At 43.8% G+C, this 19,806-nt stretch overlaps 1 protein-coding gene across 4 annotated transcripts in view; it reads left to right on the plus strand.

Moving 5' to 3' along the window:
- Nucleotides 1-14,531: 14,531 nt before the first annotated feature.
- LOC111255606 (protein Wnt-8a-like) overlaps nucleotides 14,532-19,806 on the plus strand; it is a 39,069-nt gene continuing 33,794 nt past the window's right edge. For 3 of the 4 annotated variants that reach the window (XM_022817732.2, XM_022817734.2, XM_022817736.2), the window contains exon 1: nucleotides 14,532-17,351. In XM_022817732.2, the coding sequence (XP_022673467.1) occupies nucleotides 17,278-17,351 (74 nt within the window). In that variant the 5' untranslated portion in view covers nucleotides 14,532-17,277. The remainder of the gene's footprint in view (nucleotides 17,352-19,806) is intronic. The other variant, XM_022817733.2, reaches the window with a different exon arrangement.

The raw sequence follows: 19,806 nt of genomic DNA on the forward strand, positions 1-19,806 counted from the left end.
TGTGTGTGGTCTAGCATCCATGTATGCCTCTAACTACAACATTATATTGACGATGGCTATAACAGAGCATTGAAGAACATGTGCGCTAATTCAAAATTAAGAACCAAATGAAAGTGGTTTACCACGTTCTAATCTGGCAGTTAGTTAGCGTGTTCTGAAAAACCGACTTTGACTTTGCACCTTTTTTGAATCTTACACGTTTGATTTCCCTTTTTGATCGCACTTCTTTCGGCAGCATTTCATATTTTCTTGTTAAAAGATGTCCTAAAACAGTTTATATATATATATATATATATATGTAACGATGGCGCAGTTGTGTCGAAATCTGTGAGACACCAAGTCGGATCCCGTGAAACGGACTAGGACTTTCTAATACTTCTATGCAATATTGCACCATCTGCTACGTTTGCGGTTTGTTGTTAAACAACCCGGTTACCCCAGCATAATTAAACGCAAAACTTTGAGGGCAAAAAATTGCTAGTGATATTGTAAGCCATTGCTGAACGCTCGAAATCAGCCGTTCCGCCTTAAGGTGTTAAATCAGGCAAAGTGCAGAAGTCTAAGAACTGCTGATGTGTCGAGATTCCTGATACCATATCAATAACCTTTGACTGTTTCTAACCTTTTAAGCGCAGGTTTCGCTTAGACCTTTATATGTATTAGGAAAGGTTAGTTTGTTAACTGCTTTGTTCTTCTATGAACACCTTGACATATCGCAAAAAAGCCCAACTGGACTCAGAACGCAAAAAAATTCATTCTTAAATCTAATAATCTACTTAATCTAATAAAGGTTTATTACTAAATAAAAATCTTGAACATTTTTTTCATGTCTATACTACTGGGAAGCGGAACGAAGCCTATGTACGAAAATTGGCTTACCCCAATTTTGCAAAAAGGCTTCTTTCCCAATCCCCTATAAGTGCATTTAGTTGCAGGCCTCATTCTTGTGGCGCCCGACAATTTTTAAAAATATAAAGGCCGGAAAATGCCTTGGAAATCTGATACATTATTCTAGAAGATGAGATTAGTCACGAATTGGATAATAAAGCGGATCAGTCGCTTGCATAATAATCAATAACATTTTGCCTAAAAAATTCAGGTTTCCATTTAGAAAAAAAAAAAACCTGTTTACACTGAAACTGACGGTACATGAAATGCCAATTTTTTGCCTTTTTTATATAATTTGCCATAATTTGAATTGCGAATAAGCAGGCTCGTGATGACTTTTCCTTGGGTGCAATTGTTGCACTTGGTCCAAACGGTGTTTATGCACTCCTGGTAATGTAATGTAGATAAAGCTAGCTGAATACTATATACAGGTGTTTCGGGCAAAATTGCATGCCCAATTTAGACTAAGTTGGATTGTTTTAAAACCCTGCCGAGCTTATCTGAAAGATGTCCTGAACCTGTGAAAGCGGTTCTATGCGTGTTTCAGTATGCTTCCGAAACTCGGTAGATCATTAACATGTCCAATCCAATTCATCGCATAATATTTTATAATAGTATCGTAGGACACGTAGGACTCAGCGGATTTAGCATTTGAATGCTATATCCCTGACCTGCACGCCTACGCTAACCATTCAGCTAGTTAACGCGGTAAGCTCAGGGGGCGGACAGATAATGTACCAGCTCAAACGAGCAGTTAAGAGCCTGTACAACTCTAGGAAGAAGTCATGCAAGCATGCAACGAAAAGAATTCGGCCTATTGTCTGCTCGACGGATGTAATGATGTGTTCAGATTTCTAGCTACACGGCGGCACTGCTGCGTCGAACATTGGGCTAACCTGCTTCCCCCCGGCACCCCCAGCTGTTATGGGACAATGAAAACTCAACAATCGAATACAACATACACACAGCACAGCACAACATGTTCTACGTGCCGGTGATTCTCCTTCCAGCCGTGTTACATACATGCAGAGGTTTTCGTATCTACTGAACACGTCGTTGCGGTATTGGCCGATAGATTGATGGTCGGTGTCCTCGTCATCGGCTTTGTACAATGTATGTGTATAATGTTGGCTGATTGGTGCGCATGTATTTGAGCGGGCGCACGTGAACAATATGGACTTGCACGAACTACCTACCTGCCTACCGACCCATCTACCTGTACTGGTCTGTCTATATGCAAGCTCGCTCTGAGTGGTGCTAGATCATGCGCTTGCATTGAATAGAAAACCGCAACTAGCACGACATGAACATGATCCTCCTCGGGACCTCCTCGAGACTGGAGAGCAGGGTGGTCCTGGAAATCGCCGCAGCTATCAAGCCTATTCACTCGTTGTTGCGCCGATCGACTCGGCGGAGTTCGGTTAGATAGGCTTTCCTTTCGCTTGCTGCGCTCCTACTGGTGAGCCTCGTGCATCGAGGAGCGAGGAATACCGAGGACCACCGATACCGAACAACTCAACGACTAAGTAGCAGAACGGACTTGATGCGAAAACGACTGGCAGTCGACGACAGCTGTATTAGCTCGCCGCAGGCCCTTTTCGTGTGTTGCGATGAACATATAATAGTAGCAGCGTATCCTGCACAAGCATCAGAACTAGCTAGTAGAGAAGGAACACACGGATGTGCGGTGTATACACATTAGTCACTTTGGCGAGAAGGACGTTGCCTCTTTCAAATTCCCATCCGCTGAAGTCGGTTGGACTGATCAGAAGTCAGCTCCGCAAAACCATAGAACTGACAGAACGCCGACGCTTAACCTTTTCTTCGTCCTATTATTCCTTCTCACCTTACACCTTTTCGTGTGCGCCATTCACGCTGTGAGTACAAGCATGCGACATTATGATCATGAACTGTTTGTGTCTGACCGTCCAATATGTCATTGGGAGAGATCGAATGGAAATCCTTTTCGACGCGGCTGAGGGGTTCTGGGGGAGAAAATCGAAGGCCGATTTCCTCCTTGCCTCTTAGGGAATGGTTACGGTTTGGCCATTCACCTTTTAGGACGACTTTGGACTTTGACTTATATTACACGACACACGCTACACGTCGCATGTTGCGGGGCGTTCGGATAAATATTAACTGAGGGAGACTAGTAATTCAGTACTTATGTTGAACTGGATTCTAATAGGCTCGAAACGATGCATCTTTTTCGTTATCTCAAGTCGTCTAATTATGTGTGCGCTGGTTGCTCCTAATAAATCGTACATAGCCATGATGAAATTTGACGTGATCTTTGCTACAATATCCGTTAAGTTTTCCATGTATTATAATATAGCGAATAAGTGATCGCATTGTAATATAATCTCTTTGTTGGGTTGGATGCTGTAGACGTATTATCGTCTGCTTCCAACTGTATACGCGAATGCATCCCTTTGGAGTTTCTACTCTCTATATCATGAACAGCCTGTTGCCTCTGGCAGGTTTGTGTATTTTATGATCTGTTGAATCCAGAGAATTGTGTCGCTACTAACACAAATCAAAGACTCGCTTCTTTGTGTGTCATTTGTATTACTTTCATGTTAGTTCCGAAATCGTCTTTCTCCCACGCTTAGCTGCGCTGCGTTCATCGCCGAATCATAATCCTCTAATGGACCCATCCATATTCGAACGTTTCTGCATTAGCAACCCATAAACCATCATTGAATTCACTGCCTGTGGCACCGCTCTCAAGATCGCGTTTTCTCAACGCAGTGAATAGGACGCGTTATGGTCGTAAGCTTTTCCGCGAAATTAGCCCTTAAGCAGGCCATGCGCGTACTCTACATAGACTGAGGAGGCGTCTACCAGAATACAGTGGCAGAGAACACAGGGAATAGTGAGTATATAGTACGCGCGATACGAGTACGCGTTGCTGACCGTCCTAGTAGCTTTGGGACTATCATTTCGCCCACACTTAGCGATTTGCTAGTTATTCTATAGTTGCTGGTTCCCGAACAAATACGAGCGAAGTTCGACAAGCGCACCACCCCTCCACCAACGACAAGACTGCGCAGCGGAAGACGATCGAAGTGATACGCTTGTCAGCCAATGAATACAGTCGGCGGTAGTAGGATCGGCTTAAGTAAATGAGGATCTGATCCGTGATGAATGCGTCCGATTGCAATAAGACGCGTTTAGCCAACGCTTATTCATTAACTCACTTGAAGGAGCTTGTCGAAACCCTCTTAGTACTGTACTCAAAGCAACATAATCGACATGATCGACTTCCTCATAGTTCTTCAACAAGTTCTTCAAGGACCACCTCTGCGGCGCAAGTGAGTATGAGTAGATATCCATTGTAAGAGTGTTTTCGCAGACAATGAGATATTTTGGGTGATCATATGAATCTCAGAGCTACTTTTAGGATCCATAATAAGCATGCATGAACTATATTTGTTAGCGTGTGCACAGATATTATATCTTTCAACTTCTGTCTAATATAGCATACAGCTTCGTTTGTGCGAGCAGTGAGTTTTTATACGCTAAAAAACGTTATCAAATGCTTCGAGGAAGCTGTTTTTGCGTGAAATAAACTTATCGTAAAGTGCTGAAAGATAAGCCTAGGGCTCGACTGAGTGTGAACATAGCACATAAATTCGAATAGCGATTATGTCTCATTTCAAGCGATCCCTTCAAAAAAATTAACAAAAAACATATAGTTAAATGGCACATCTACTCGGCAAGCATTTAGTTCTATCCCCATCTCTAATACCGGTGACAATACATCAGTATTGTTCCATAGGTCGAATAGTATCTTCGAAAAAGATTTGTTACGGTATTTTGCGTAATAATACGCCTTCAAAAAATAAATAAAAAATAAACCGTTAAATCAAACTGGCTTTCTGCTAACGGCAACTATTTTGGTAGATCGTCCATTAAATATCGGTGACATGCATAATTATAGAGTCATTTAAATACAGAGTGAGTTCAGAAATTTATTTACGTCGTTCTTTTATATACAAGCATTTAGTCAATATGTATTGCAGAACACGAATTTGAGATGTTAATTTTTCGCAGATAAGTATTAATAAATTCTCCATTTTCGATCTGACCGGTGCAAATAAACCGCAAATCGTGTCACTGCTTTGAAAAGCTTTGTTCCGTTTCCAATTCGCAATGCTGACTGTATACTGCGATACTTCTGAAAAAATTTCTGCGATTCGGAATAGGTGCTTCCTTGTATCAGAAGGCCATGCATTACACACAGATTCCGCTAAACTGTAGTTGTCAGATAGCAGTGCTTATTCCCGCGCAGATTCGTTTGCGGCGGCGGCGGCGGCGGCGACGGCGCTGATGTTCCGTAAGTGGACTCCGGACTCGATCTGCTCGTCCATCCGACGGTGTTTCGTCAGTCCGTTCGTCAGCGTTTCATGTTCAAAGAATCAAATTTCGTTCATAGCGCGGACTCGCTCGCACATTTTCTCATTTTACGTCTCGCACACGACGACTTCAAACGGCTTCAGGGGGTGCGAACTTTGGACCACCCGCGCCCTCAAGCGGCCCGCTCGTCCACTAGTGCGCCTTCTCAGCGTCGTAGCCTCCTTCCGTGAAGTGTCCCACCAGCCAATGCAGCAGCACCATGTTGAGCAGTAGCACAAGCATGTGGCAACCGGCAAGAGACAGCCGCTCAACCCGGCAAGCGAGCTACATCATACTGGTTCCCAATAAACTCTCATTGAAACAACAAATGATAGAGTCTCGATTCATCTACGGACTTCACGCCCTGACCGGCAGACCTTCAAGAGGGTGCCACGGATGCCGCTACCCCATTCTACAGATATAAACTGGACAAGGACAACACCGATGCTCTCGATGAAGTCATGAAGCACATTGGAATAGATAAATTCGCTTGGTTCTGATGTACGATGTATTGACATGCTAGTCTTGTTATTGCCAGGTTGTTATTATGAAAATATATTAACACACAATATTCTATAATAAATTGAATCAACTAAACTAGATACCCCAATTAACAACAGCAATAAAATGTTTTCACACGCAAGCGATCCTCCAGTTACTGACCTAAGTTGGTTCAATGATCGATTCTGTTTGTTCTAATATATTATTATCTGATTTATCATGTTTACGCATCATAATTACAACTTTTTATTGATATGTATCGGACTATCGTATTCCAAGTGGCCCAAGAACTAGGCGTGATCTTATTGTCTTTTAACTTGATTAATGTGTAGGCATGTCGTTCAGTTGAAAAGCACAATCCTTAGAGAATTATGTATGATAGCCGATACACAAACGTTTTTAATTACAGCCATAATCTGAGCTAAAATGCGCTAAAAAGTTTAAAGACCATTATGTTTTAGTTTCTTCCTGCATAAAACCGTTTTAAGTTGACGTTACATTGAAAATTCTCAAAATTTTAGGGAAACGATGAGAATAAGTAAAACACCGTCTAATGGACTTTTATCTCGAGCACCGGCGAGAGTGCGAGATCGAGCGCATGTTATGATTACAATTAAAAAGGAACGAAGTTGTGGAATTCCACGTCACCCTCCTGGGGCCATCGTTGTTACTCCGTGTGAGGTTAATGACGATACTGATCACTAACCACTACAAGAGGCGCGATGAACGGCGACCAACGAAATGAAGCTCGCAGGCTGCGACAGCGAAGAAATCTAAGGCGGTACCTGAGTAGGACGCGGCGCTTCGCGGCCATGCCACCAACAAGGAACAAAGCCCACTACTCAGTACAACAGCCGTCGCCGCCGCCATCATCGCCACGGCCAATACAGAGCAGCAAAGGTTAAAGAAACGACCGGGCAGGCAAACGGCGATAGAAGCACTTCATATACATGTACAGCGGCAGATAGATACGCAAAGTGAGCATATACAAACGTTTTCTCAACTGACCACTACACAGATAGAGTCAACAAAGAGACATCTAGCAAGCACCTCATCACATCTTACCTGTATACGTACAGCTTCGCGCGAGAGAACTATATTAGATTTGTTATCACTATTATGATTATCAGCGTCGGGATGATCGCAGAACTAGAACGATTATTAAGCGCCGTTGCTGCTTCTATTGATATCACCTCCAGTACTAAGCCACGTTCATAATAGTCCAAAGGAAAATATTTTCGTTTTCAGAATGATTATTACCCAGTAAGAGAGCAGCCTGCAATCAGTGATCCGGCGAATCATTGATGTGACAACCTGAGTATTGGCCCTTTGCTGACTGGCAAGAGATCAGGCGGTCGTCAGAGTCCATTGAGATTACTACCCCATTGGACAGGTCCGCAGCTGTTGCTGATGTAGCTGAGGCGTGGAAATCGCGGCGGCGAGAAGTTCGGTCACCGAGCAACGAAATATTCCCGGGCAAAACGGCAGTAGAGGCATAGGGCAGGAAACCAGTGGGGCTGGGGCAACATGGGACGAAGCACATCGACTTGCGAAAGGGGTGTTTCATCTGAGAATATCTCAATGATACAAGATCACTACTTTAGTGACGATCAGCAGTTTTAGAGTTGGTTAAGGGCTCCGTTGCAAACAGCCTGCCTAACCGGTGGTCGAGACCCGCCCTAAACACGCACCTCGACAAAAACGCACGATTCAACTCTCGCTCAATCATCAGTTTGTGCCTCCTCTTGCTGAAGAATCGAGCCAGTAACTGTTGAAGTAAGTTGCCTTGGCCTGCAAGTGACTCCGACTGAAGCAGTGGCGACCGGATGTGCAAACGCGTTTTTCTTCATTCGTCCCCATTGATCGGCCGATGTGTTTGTGCGTATCTAGAGAAATCGGTGAAAAAAGGGCGTTATGCACGTAAGCGGCATTTTTCAATGGACTCTTCTTCTCGCATTGTGGTCCTATCTTAGATGTCGGCATTTCAGTCTCCGCTAAGTTGAATACTTAACGGAATGGCCATTGCGGCGATGATCACAATAAAAGTGGCGGTGTCGACTTTCGTCGTCTGTCCTGCGACCTTCATTCCGATTAGACCAGTTGCTACTGAAAGAGGTGTCGATTCATTTGTTCATAAAAGTGTGAGTGTGCACCAGGCTCTATTCCTGACTAACTGCCGGCCAGCTCAGGGAATCGCATCGCAAGCGAGCCCTCCTCTCGCCTGAATTTGTTCGAAGGTGACCGATTAGTTATTATTATTCCCGTCTATATCGTCTCTTCGTCTCAGGTGTGGTCTTAATAGGAACTGGGCTTCTTTGAGAATACCTTCAGCTAATAATCCGGATAATAATGAGGTTGCGAGTAGCGCCTACTCTATCTCAATTATGCTTATAAGGCCTAGATTATGCTAAATGACTCAATAATGAATTGGGAACATCTCTGTTATTATATATTCTGCGAAGTGTACAAAAGTCTTCAGAAGTTGCTGTATTTGCAGCGTTTTTCTATCATTTTAACTCTTTTAATCTTGTATTTTTCTGTTATTGACGAAACTGCTGACGATGATTTTTAGCTGAGCAATTTCAGCTAGAATTATCACTCTACTGTTCTCGACATGACTCTTCGTAAATTCGTTCGCTGCTTTATTAAAATGAATAGTGCTCCTAAGCAGATAGTAAACGTAGTACAAATGTTTCTAGCCGTTGTCAATCAGAGTTTCAGTCTTCTTCCTCTATGCTGGTCCAGGCGGCAGTTCAACTTTTCTTAAACCTATTACAAAGACTCTACAGATTTGATCTGGAAATTGTAAATTTGGAAATGACGGCCGAATAGTCATCTCTTTAATTCGGGAGACCTCTAATAAAGAAACACTGAGCCAACGAGTGTTGCGTTGTCTAACACTAGGGTGGCTTAGCAATTAAATGTCTTTAGATCCTATTATTTTGATTTCGGATATTTCAAATACACCTGGCGTTAGATCCATTGTGTGTTTCAGCAAACGAATTCTAATTCGTTCTACATAATCGTTGTTTAACCGTAAAAATCAGTCGAAGAAAACTGTAGACAAATCAAATAGGCCAGGAGGTCATCTCTAAATAAACATACCACTCCATAGCACACCTTTATCGCGGTTTTACCAAATCTAGGCCAAAGCACAGGCATTCAATTGAATTAAAAATCGACGCATGTCTATGGATGACAATGGTTCTTTTCAGAATTTGGCTGTCGAAAGTGACAATCGAACCGTTTAGTTGACTATATGCGTAAGTTCGACGGCCGCTTCCAACAGTGCCGAGCTATTAGAAAGATTTCAGGTGGAATAACCACATCCACGTATCAATGAAATGTGCCTTATTTGCTTTCCTCATTAGCTATTGACGGGCTGAAGGCCTTTCACCTTATGAAGATACTGCACCTTTGACCAACTTGACACCCACTCCATCTAGTTCTTCGTCATTCTCTGATTTGCATGAGTTGTAGGTTAACGGGTTTTCCTCAATCAATTCTATAAATTGTAAAAATCACAGTTGAAAAAAATAATGTATTAGGCCCTCGGCAAAGGTCGAACAGCTGACGACAAATACACTTTACTAGGGCGTAATGATTGCCGGTGTGGCGTTGCTTCACGATGACAGCTCGCTTCAAAATACTGCCAACCACAGTTTGTTCATTTGTTTAGGAATAATCTCTTAGAATGAATGTCTCTGTGGACAAGTGTCTTGCCAACAAGCTATTGAACGAATTCATCTTAAGCATCTAGCACTGGCCAACATCCAATTTTCTAAGAAATGCACCAATTGGAAATCACGGAAAAGTGCTCACCGAACCTTTATATTCCATGTGCTTATATCTTTTTTCTGACCCCCCTGTACCGTACACGAACGCCCCTAGTAATTAAAAGGGCGACAGGAAACGGATAGTCTGCTGTTACAGGTCAACGCGTGAAACACTTTCTCAGAAATGAATGGTTAGCATTTGTGGATTCAGTTCTTTATCTATAAACCCAAATATCAATCTTCTAAATGCGTAGTCTACTTCTTGACTTTTTCCAAGTTCCGCGTGGCAAGTCTGATGAGGATCGATTCTAATGATCCATGGCGCCATTCAAGTTTAGATCTTACAGATTTCCTAGATAGAAGTGGTAAGTTCATATTTTTCAATAAACACATAAATCGGCCACAAATAAGAACATCCGTTTTCGTAATTGGAGCTGCAAATGCGCCGAGGAACACAGGACGAAGAGCTATACTCAGAAGTAAGTTGGGCGAAAGGCTACAAGTTGATACAAATTGATTTGCAGTTTAAATATTTAAAACCTACTTCGCTGCCTCTAATTGGAATTCGGCTTGTTCCTGATTTGAGCTTCATTTAATTTTCGAAGCTGACCTTTGTTTCCTATCATCCCCACGCTCTTCATTTTAAGACCAACTAGTCTTGGCCCACAAGCCAACCAGCACCTTCTCCACTCGTGGTGTCAACAAAGTTTCTTTAAGGCTCTTTTTTCTCTAGTTATTCGTACGGCTTTTAATAGCCGAATAATAATAACGTGTTGAACTCTATTTTATACTGTTTATCAATGCGACTTTTACGCAAAAACACTAGTTCCTCTGCGAAACATTAATATGTAGCAAGTTTTTAATACGGCAAATGTTATAAAGCCAATACCTAAGCTTCGTTATTCGTTAATCAAACTTTGTTAATTTCGCTTATGGCTCAAATTGGCCAAAGAGATGACTAAACATTTATTTATGCCTGGCTCTCTTATCGCGTGTATATACTAAAATGCATCATTTAGAAGCGTCATAAGTATTTGACCTGATCCCTCTGAACAGTCGCTCAGTTTACACTCTTCTAGTGACGAACGTTTGTTTAACTTTTTCCAATCATTTACCCCTCCTTCCTATAGTTTTTTTTTGCTTTATATTTATGTCACTCCGTGACGTCGTATAGCATTTGGGCCTTTTAGCCCACCAAAGTTTTATGAGCAAATGTTGACGCCCACAAAGATGAAAGAAATTTCGCGCGTTTCATAGATTACATTAGCTACCGTTTGCCTTATATATGTCGTTAGGATCCACCCAACGTATCTGTACGGGGGGCAGACCCCCTTGTATAGCTACTGTACCTCCTAAAACGAGCTCGTTTCTTCTCTGCGACTTCAATTTGAGTATACGCTCATCTACTTATGTGTACACACATGTAGTAGACTTTACAGGACCGGGCAGCGCGAAGCACACATATAGGCAGAGAGCTGTAAATGACCACACCTTAACGACAGACGTCAGGATTGTTATTACCGTACCATTCACGTTAAACTACAGTATTATTATTATTGAGCGAAATTTAACGGCTCAGCTTTGTTATAAAATAAAAGAGCTATAATATTCAGAATATACTTCGAGTGAGCATTACAAAAGAGATAAAGATGGTACTGATGACGTTCCTTAATGACCGACGATTAAACGAGTAATTACTATTATAACAAGTTGCCTGATATATAGATAGCTTGACACCGGGATGGATGTAGTAGCGCAAATTGGAAATTGTCTATATCTTTAGTTACTTTCGGGCACCGCCATTTTACCATATATGACGTTGCCATATTCTAGAAACAGCGCCAAGCAAGGATATATTTTGTACCTGATTTTCGTACACAGCATCATTGCGTATGTAATAACTAAAAAAATATTAAGACATAAGTTATATAATAAAGTGTAAGCTAAGAAAAAAAGGAATCACACTAAACGGGTGTATCGTTATCGGCAAACAATCAAAATGTGCAATGTAACGCTAATTTCTTTTTTATGAACGGGGTACCCAAATGTCATTGTTGTGTGCCATCTTTAGCTTTCGCCACGTTTTAATCTTTGAGCAGTTTTTATCTTGCACCAATATATATACATTGCGACGTACTCGCTAGTCCCATGTGCGGCACCTGAAACGATGGACTGTCTTGGTAATCATAGGCCTCTGTAGACGGCGTGGGGCGAAGAGTTGGGAATCACATCCCAATCGATGATTAGACCACAGGCGCTTACCGAACGATAGTACATTACGACGGTTGTCTCGAAACGGCACTGACACGCATGGCTGCACATTCCTAGCCGATGCTTGCTTGTTCGTCCGTCCGTCGCCCTAAGGATCGGGGGTTTGCGAAAGGAGGAAACTATGGTGGGGTTGTTGTTGGCCGAGGGGATGGGGGACAGCAAAATTGCCGCCGCCGGTGGCTGCTGTTGTACGAATGCCTGCCGGTCGTTGTAACGGTTGTCTTGTACGCTCAGTCCACCGTTTGTAGAGCCGCCCCTTTCTCGCGCCCGTCTCACAACCGATGCAGCGTACCGTGCTTGCTTGCGGTTGTTCACGCATAGACTAATCAAATCACCTACGGCTAGCCCGACGCTTCTGTTGCATTTACTGTTAAGACTAGAGTTCCACCAGGGGGCGATATAGTCGCTGCGTTAACTAAAGCTACGTTGAGCGAACTCGGATTTTAGCGCCATCTGCCGGCCAAGGTCAATCCTGAAAATGGCGCGTAATAGTCTGAAAGCTGAAGCACCCGAGAACGGCTGGAGCAAAGAGAGGCGGCTGGTTAGGCCACCAAAGTCGCCTGAAGTCGATGAAGACATACACGACGGTAGTGGAGTTGTTTGCCGAGGGTCTTGCTCTCTCTCTGTCCAGAATGGCCGCTCCGCTGTAGCCACCCACCACCACCACCTTTAGATTAGCGGCTTTCCAAAAGCCGCCACCGATCGCGCTGCTCTTTCGCTCGTCGCTAAACTTGAAGGCTCTTCAATCGGGCCGCTTGACTCAAACTTCAACAATAAACAACTATCGTTTCGGTACTACTTTAACTACAAATACTATGGTGTTTGATCCGAAGGCGCTTAGCTAATCGATGATTGTATGAAACTTAGCGGCATTTTATGTCAGCTTAGCTCTTTGAACACTTTGACATTCGGCATTACTTCGATCACAGCCAATGCAATTGCTGACGCAATGAAATGCTTAACACGTCCGGACATTAATTGTCATGATAAAAGTTTAAATAGGCGCAGCCAGCTGCTGATGCCATAAACCATATTTTGCTTTACTGTAGGACAATTCGGTTACTTTTGCCGGTAACGATGAACCCTTAGAACTGGTTCACACACTGGTGTTATGGATAGCCTAAAGGAACTCTCTGTTGCTGTATCGCTTATTGACCCTTCAAATATTAAAAACATCAAATTTCACCCACGTTTATCAAAATCGTTTAAAAGGTCATGGAGTCAAAAGGATGTCAAAGATTTGTATGCAGTATAGAAGTTCACTATATATGTATACACGAATACATGAGCTTATGCACATACAATAATTCCGGAAAACACAGTGACACGCTCTAAAGGGCTTTCATATTTATTTGGCAGCATCCTATCCAAACTGTGCAGGGTAATAAGCGAGCATTCCCACTGTGCTCCCCGATTCCGGAAGGCTTCATTCAGTATTTGAGGGGAGGGGAGAGGGGGTAAAATGTGTTAGGGGCCTTTTACGTTGGCTGTAAACGAAACATTGTAGCCCTCTGCGTCAACTGTGATGTTACCATGATGAATAACTTCACATTAGCCACTCTGAAACTTCCTTTACTATTTCAAAGAGGAAATGGATTATTAACGTAAAGCAGCCGTATCTGTGTCCGATTACTGTCAAAAGATGTTTACTAACGTTATCGCAGGGCTCACACTAACCAATAGCACAGTATGCATGTATTAGGCCATATTTTTTTGTGTTTTGGATAACCTGATGTTGGTTTTTCAGAGAGGAACGGGATTTCGCATACGATGCATTTGCCGATGCGATGACACAAGGATGTTTTCTTTGCTTAAACTAACGGTAAACTGTAACCTAAGAATAGCGTCTCGAAGGCTGCTGATTATCGGTTACGCGCTAAGGAACCGGTACGCTTCTGCAGTGCATCTAGAAAGTCTCGATTAAAACAATTAAATAATATAGTTGAACGACATGGCAAATTGAACCATACAACGAAGCAGTGTATGGTAAACACGCAATGATTTTGAAACTACAATACGCTACGAGGCATATTTTCGAACAGGGAGTTAAACGAACAAATCCGTCAGACGAATAGTGCGCGTTAACGGCTGCGTCTGCATCTGATTCACCACATTCGGCTACGGTTGATCTATTCTCTTAAGCATGTTTAATTTGCGGTTATGTCTTGTGGTCAGATCGCTCGAGAGGCTAATTCCGGCGCCAGCATCAGCAGTGTCAGACGACGTAGCATTTCGTCTGCGACCGCAGTTTCGAATCGTCCTTGTACCATTTATTTTTGCAATATTATTAATCTGTCTCAATGGAGCAATTTCGTGGAAGAAACCATGGCTTCGGTTATTGAATGGAGCTTGATATTTGCCATCATCTTCGTTATCGCCATCGTTGTTACGGTGGCGGGCTGGGCGGCCGACAAATGACTAATTCAACCGGTTTGGGCCACTGTATATAAATAGTATTGTTATATCTACCATCAACATAGGTACTCATACAATTATCACTGAAGAGGTCAGCACAAACATAAAAAATGTTTCGAGCCGCTTACCAAATAGTTACTTTATGTTAATAATAAATCCTTAATTCCGTTGTCCTTTTTTCTTTCATTGATCCTGTGTCACATTCGCAGACTTTCGCTTCGCGTGTACCGCTCCACTGTCGACCAGTATCAGCTCATCCCCGTGCCACGGACGCCTGACCAGATCCACTGAATAGTACGAAGGTAAACATGACGGCGAGGGTTCTGTCAGTGAGAGGGAGGGCGACAACAGAGGAAATAAAGAGAAAAACTTCCTTTGAAGTCGTTCTGCCTAGAAGCTATAACTGCTAGCAATGACTCGACTATAATTCCTATTTGTTTCAGTGTGTCGTCGTCCGTCCGTCCGTCCGTCCGTCCGCTCACTCGCATGACTCCATCTCAAGCTCGTTGCCGTTTGTCGACTCATAGCTTTCATCTCTTAACCCGAACACTCTTGATGGGCGCTCTCAAGAATATCAGTGCCGCCGCCGTCGCCGCCATCGCCGCCGCCGTCGCCGTTGCGACTGTTCGGCGCTGCCATTCGTACGACGACGATACTTTCACGTTTCGACAGTTTTTTCTCCTTTGTTTTTGACTGCCAGTAGCCTGTCTGCACAAGCGGAACGGAAGGCGTTATTTGTGTGCCGTTCATGTGAGCAATGTGAGAGTGTCTATCCCAGTCATATCTTGCCACTTCAGCACTGGAGCTCTCTAAGGTACAACCGGTCCGCGCAAAATACTTGAGCAGCTGCCGAGACCATTGAGCTGAAAGGACGACACCAGGCTCAGCAGCGGAGTGTCGTCCTTAAACAATAGCACGCCAAGGGTACAACCAACACACTACCCGTCGGCGTTAGAAGAAGATAAACGGGGCGGGGGTAACGGGGATGGGGCCGCTGTGTTGGGTAACAGACTCTTCCTCTCAAATATAAGTTTCACTCTCTCCCCCCTCGACTTTTGGCCTTACCACAGTGCCATTGGCCTCGCGGTCTTCTTTTCCCCATTCCATCGATAAATGGCAGCAGCCTTTTCGTATCATTTTGGGCATTCATCGCAATAGCAGCAATAACAACCCAGTCATCGGAGTCAAGGTTCAAGACGAATTGTTTTAAGCTGTTTTTGTATCTTGTTATTATGTATGACCTAACACCAACTCAATCATTCCGGAGTAGGCACCATCATTATGGCCGATTTGTCGTGGCCAGTCGGCCAGATCCGTACACCAGATCTCGAGCGAATTGACGTTGCTGTGCAAGAATGTTGGAGAATGTCGTATGCTTATTTAAATAGCGACGTCACCAGACAGCGGACGAACGAGTGAGCGCATTGTGTAACGTAGCTTCCAGCCAACGATCTGCGGTCACTTCAACAGGGCAAGTGAGTAATTGCTGGCTGGCCGGCTGTCTGTTTGTCTGAACGACTAACGTGGAGAAAGAAAGGTTGAAAGAGAGAAAAAGGTAGAATAGAAGTGCTATAGGAAGGTATAAAGATGTGCGTCGAATGCGAGCCGTGCACGAAATGGGTCGCAATATGGAACCACTAAGACCTACATATTGATTTCTTTTACGAACGTTGCATTTGCGCGGCGCTTGCTGGTGCTGGTCAACAATACGATCGTGGCCATTTGCAGCTGTAGATACCAATGAACGCGTGTGTTACGCAATAAATAGCAACGATAACAAACGTCACTGCTGCGTTCATCAATAGGCACTTAGCTAGGATAAATGACGTTTTGCTGATTCGAAACAGTGCCGCGTTCGAGGAGTTCGATACTGCTTCTCGACAGGCACGCGCCTATTTTGTCTCCCATTCATTATGTTGTCCAGCTACGCTGTCATTCAACCTAGCCAATCAACAGCTTTGTCAGTTAACGTATCTTCGTTTGAATGTGCGCCAGCTTCACCTATACGACGATCGAATCGATATGCAATACCCTCAATAAGAGCAACAGGTATCATACGATAATGTTTCCTGAATTAGCCGTTGCTGAATTAGGTTCATGTGCCAGTCTTCGGGCCTTAACTGCAACTGTTGCATTGAACACGTTTCCTGTAAGATGAATTCGAGCGTACGTCGTTAACACCAACGTTCTCCTACCTCCTCCGCCTCATCATTACCGTCCTCACGTCAATAATGGAAGCAATGAATTGTGCTGCGTGCGCTCGTGTCTCTCCTATCTCCCATTGTCGCTGCGGCCTGTTTGAGGTTCGGCGTCCGTCCGTTCGTTCGATGTGTGTTCGTTCGGAGTGTTGTGTTGTGCGGTGCGAAGACCTTCGCCTGTGCTTTTTGTTGATTTGGTCGTCGCCATCGCCGCCGTTGCCGTCGTCGTCGTGGTCGTGGTCCGCTCTGCCGCGTCCGGGGTCTTCAGCTCCGCCTTCTGGAGGTTGAGGCTCCGCCTCTCCCCTCACCCTCTCTGTGGTCGACGCCAGCAGGGTGGCACTGTGGCAGGGCCGATATCTCGAGCGGGCAGACTTCTCAACGACCAGAAGGCCAAGCGCTTGCTCGAGGTCGATACGTGCATGCGTTCTTTGATTCTGCCGGTGATCGCAAATTTGACGTTGTGCGTGAGTTTTCGATCGAGTTAACGGGGAGACAGCGTTGCGGTGCTCATGAGATGTCAAAAGAAGAGCTAGGGACTAAAGAAGCCCTGCATAACCTCTCCCGTTCAGACCGTTCAAGTGACATAATCGAACTGACCCCACCTGACTACCCAGAGATTCGACGGTAGTTCTGGCTAGTCGCAACGCTTGTCGTTTCCGTTAGTCTCCGCGGCAACAGCGAAGACAGAGGAACATCGTTGCCGCATTTGTGTTTTGACAACGGAAGAACGCTGTACAACTAGGGCAATTTGTTTCGTCGCGCATAGTGTGAGCCGTATTCGGCTTTGGTGTTATTGGCACACGTGCTTGTGAGAGGGCTGCTTGACCACCATGATGATGCAACGCAGTTTTGCGGCCTCTGTTCTCTGGATTTTAACGATCCTCGTTTTTAACACAATGGCGTGGTGAGTGTGAAACATTCTATCGTAGATTTCGAATTTGACCCGTGTTAGGTATCGCTAAGAAGTTATCAAACATCGTTAGAAGTACAATATACTTCGAGCAGAGAAACGAGCTCACGTCTGATGTATTCAATGCTTAGCTATAGAGCTGGTTGATTTTTCCTAAGGGTTCGTAAAATGAGGGTCGCTCTATAGAAGCGGCAGGAGTATAGTGTAAAGATTGATTGGCTTGCAAAGGCTATGTGCTCCATTTGTATAACAAGCGCTCACACGCTTAATTCACAGGATATTCTACTACGTCACTTCCGTCATATACTACGGCAAACTAAGTAGACGTTAAGTTTATACAAAGTAAGCTGCACAGAATTGATCGAAACTATTTGTATTATGCAATCAAAAGCAAGTGGCGAGATAGTCCGGTGCTGGCTATACCATCTGTCGATATATTCAGTACAGATATATTGCACTCCTTAAACTTTCCTAATATATCTAGTATCGAAAAATGCTGGTCGATGTACTTCAAAAGTGTTCTTGATAAGGGCGAACTTTGAGAGTTTTTATGCATGTCGGGTTTAACTTATTAGGAGTATCAGTCCCGTCTCGTTACTTCTAAGTACAAGTGCCTGTGATTCTGCGCATTCATCAACCAGCTGCAAGATAACTGTCCGTTGCGTACGTTGTCTACATCTTGCCACAAAGTTTTATGGCCTTGAAAAAACTTCAAATCCTAATTTCAGCGACGGCCTTTGCTACAAAACGCTCCGCGTGTATTTCCATCTAATGCTCATATCACCACGCAGCTGCTCTGTTTACATTTGCTCCGAGCAATCGCATCCTAAACGTTGCACACGGCCCGTTCAATACGTCCGTGTTCCAGCTTCCTACTTTGTTCGAACTGAAAACTTATGAAATAAAAATAGGCACCACCAAATTGTAAAGCTAGACAATAACTTCTTTCGCCTACACGACGAACCGTCTTAGTCAGCTGACTACATCAGAAATTTGGTCCTTACGTATTAATAGTTTTCACAGAGATTGATCAATTTATTTACGTTTTGTTAGATTTGCTTGTCCCATGTCGCAAGTGGCGACACAGCAGTAAGACAGTCACTCAATCTATAGCATTTGAACTTAACCAGCGCAGCTGTAGGTGAAAAGGTAGATATAGCTTGGTAACGAAAAAGGTGTACGTATGACGGCTTTCTGCTTACGTATGTCAGGCTTACGTGTCTCACTTTTACACAGACAGCACACCCATCTTATTTTTTTGCTATCTTTTTTTCCTTTTCTCGATCGGCTCATCAGGCCATTTCACCGCCTTTACCTTACGAAGAGAAGCGGGATTGTCACCTTACCCAGTCTGCCTTAATTTGCCGTCCTCTTTTAGGATCTTAGTTTCAACTCATCCATCTATATATCGATTTGGCTGTCTATCCTGTCATTTTTGAATGCCTATTGGCGCGGTTGCGTCCCACCGCGATGGTTGCAGTTTTGTTCCTTAACAAATGCGAAGCCCTTTCAATAGGACGCATTTGGGCCTTTAGCCTTTAAACGCCAACCGCCCAACGCAGTATTCACTGTTTGCGAGAACGAATATGTAGAATTTAAAGGTGACCAAGCAAAAGCCCATTTAAACGAAGTGCCCCAGTGGTGGCAACCATGGGCCCGAGATGTAGTAGTATCCGACTATTATTATTAGTGACAGGATAAGATCGAGAGAGCAGACAGGACAAGAAGGAAAAAAGGACGAAAGAAAAGATCCTAAACAGGAACTCTAGACGAAACTTCAGACGTCTGTTTGAAAGGCCATTGCCGTAGTTCTTTTATCGTTGTCGTTGGAACGCGATTATTTATCGACCCTACTGCGATTTCTCAATGAAATAATTGGCTTTTAATTGAGACGGCGATAGGCATTCCGTTGCTTCTTTCGCTTTGCGCGCTGCTGTGATGTTTAGATAGGTATTACGTTTGTTCGTATCCGTCTCACGATTTCTTATTAACAAAAAGAAAAACACAGTGTAAGAATGGAACGGAGCACAAAAACAGCCTGCACTTAGAAAAACCCAGGCTTGCGCACGTCTCTGTCACAAGTCACCTAATGCTGACGTATTGACGCATCCGTTTAGACATACAAATCTATTGTGTAAGCGCTTTTATCCAATGAGCACGACCACTTATTATGGAACGTTCATTTTTATCTAATATTTTTTTTCTATTTTCATTGACTTTGCTCTTTAAAATTAATTACGTGCTTGGTGACTTCTCCGTGCCGCCCTCCACTGCTGCGAGCCTTCCGTTACTGTTCACCTAATCCTTCATTTTGTATTTTTAATTCGTTTCGGAACGTATACGATATCGTCACACAGACACGCACCGGCTCACCGCTACGCGAAGGGAGGCACTTGTGCACAGACTTTTTTCATGGGAAGAGATGATTTGAGAAGGGGGCTTTGATTTC

The sequence above is a fragment of the Varroa destructor genome, unplaced genomic scaffold, assembly GCF_002443255.2.
Source record: "Varroa destructor unplaced genomic scaffold, Vdes_3.0 BEIS01000001.1, whole genome shotgun sequence".
Classification (NCBI taxonomy): Eukaryota; Metazoa; Arthropoda; class Arachnida; order Mesostigmata; family Varroidae; genus Varroa; species Varroa destructor.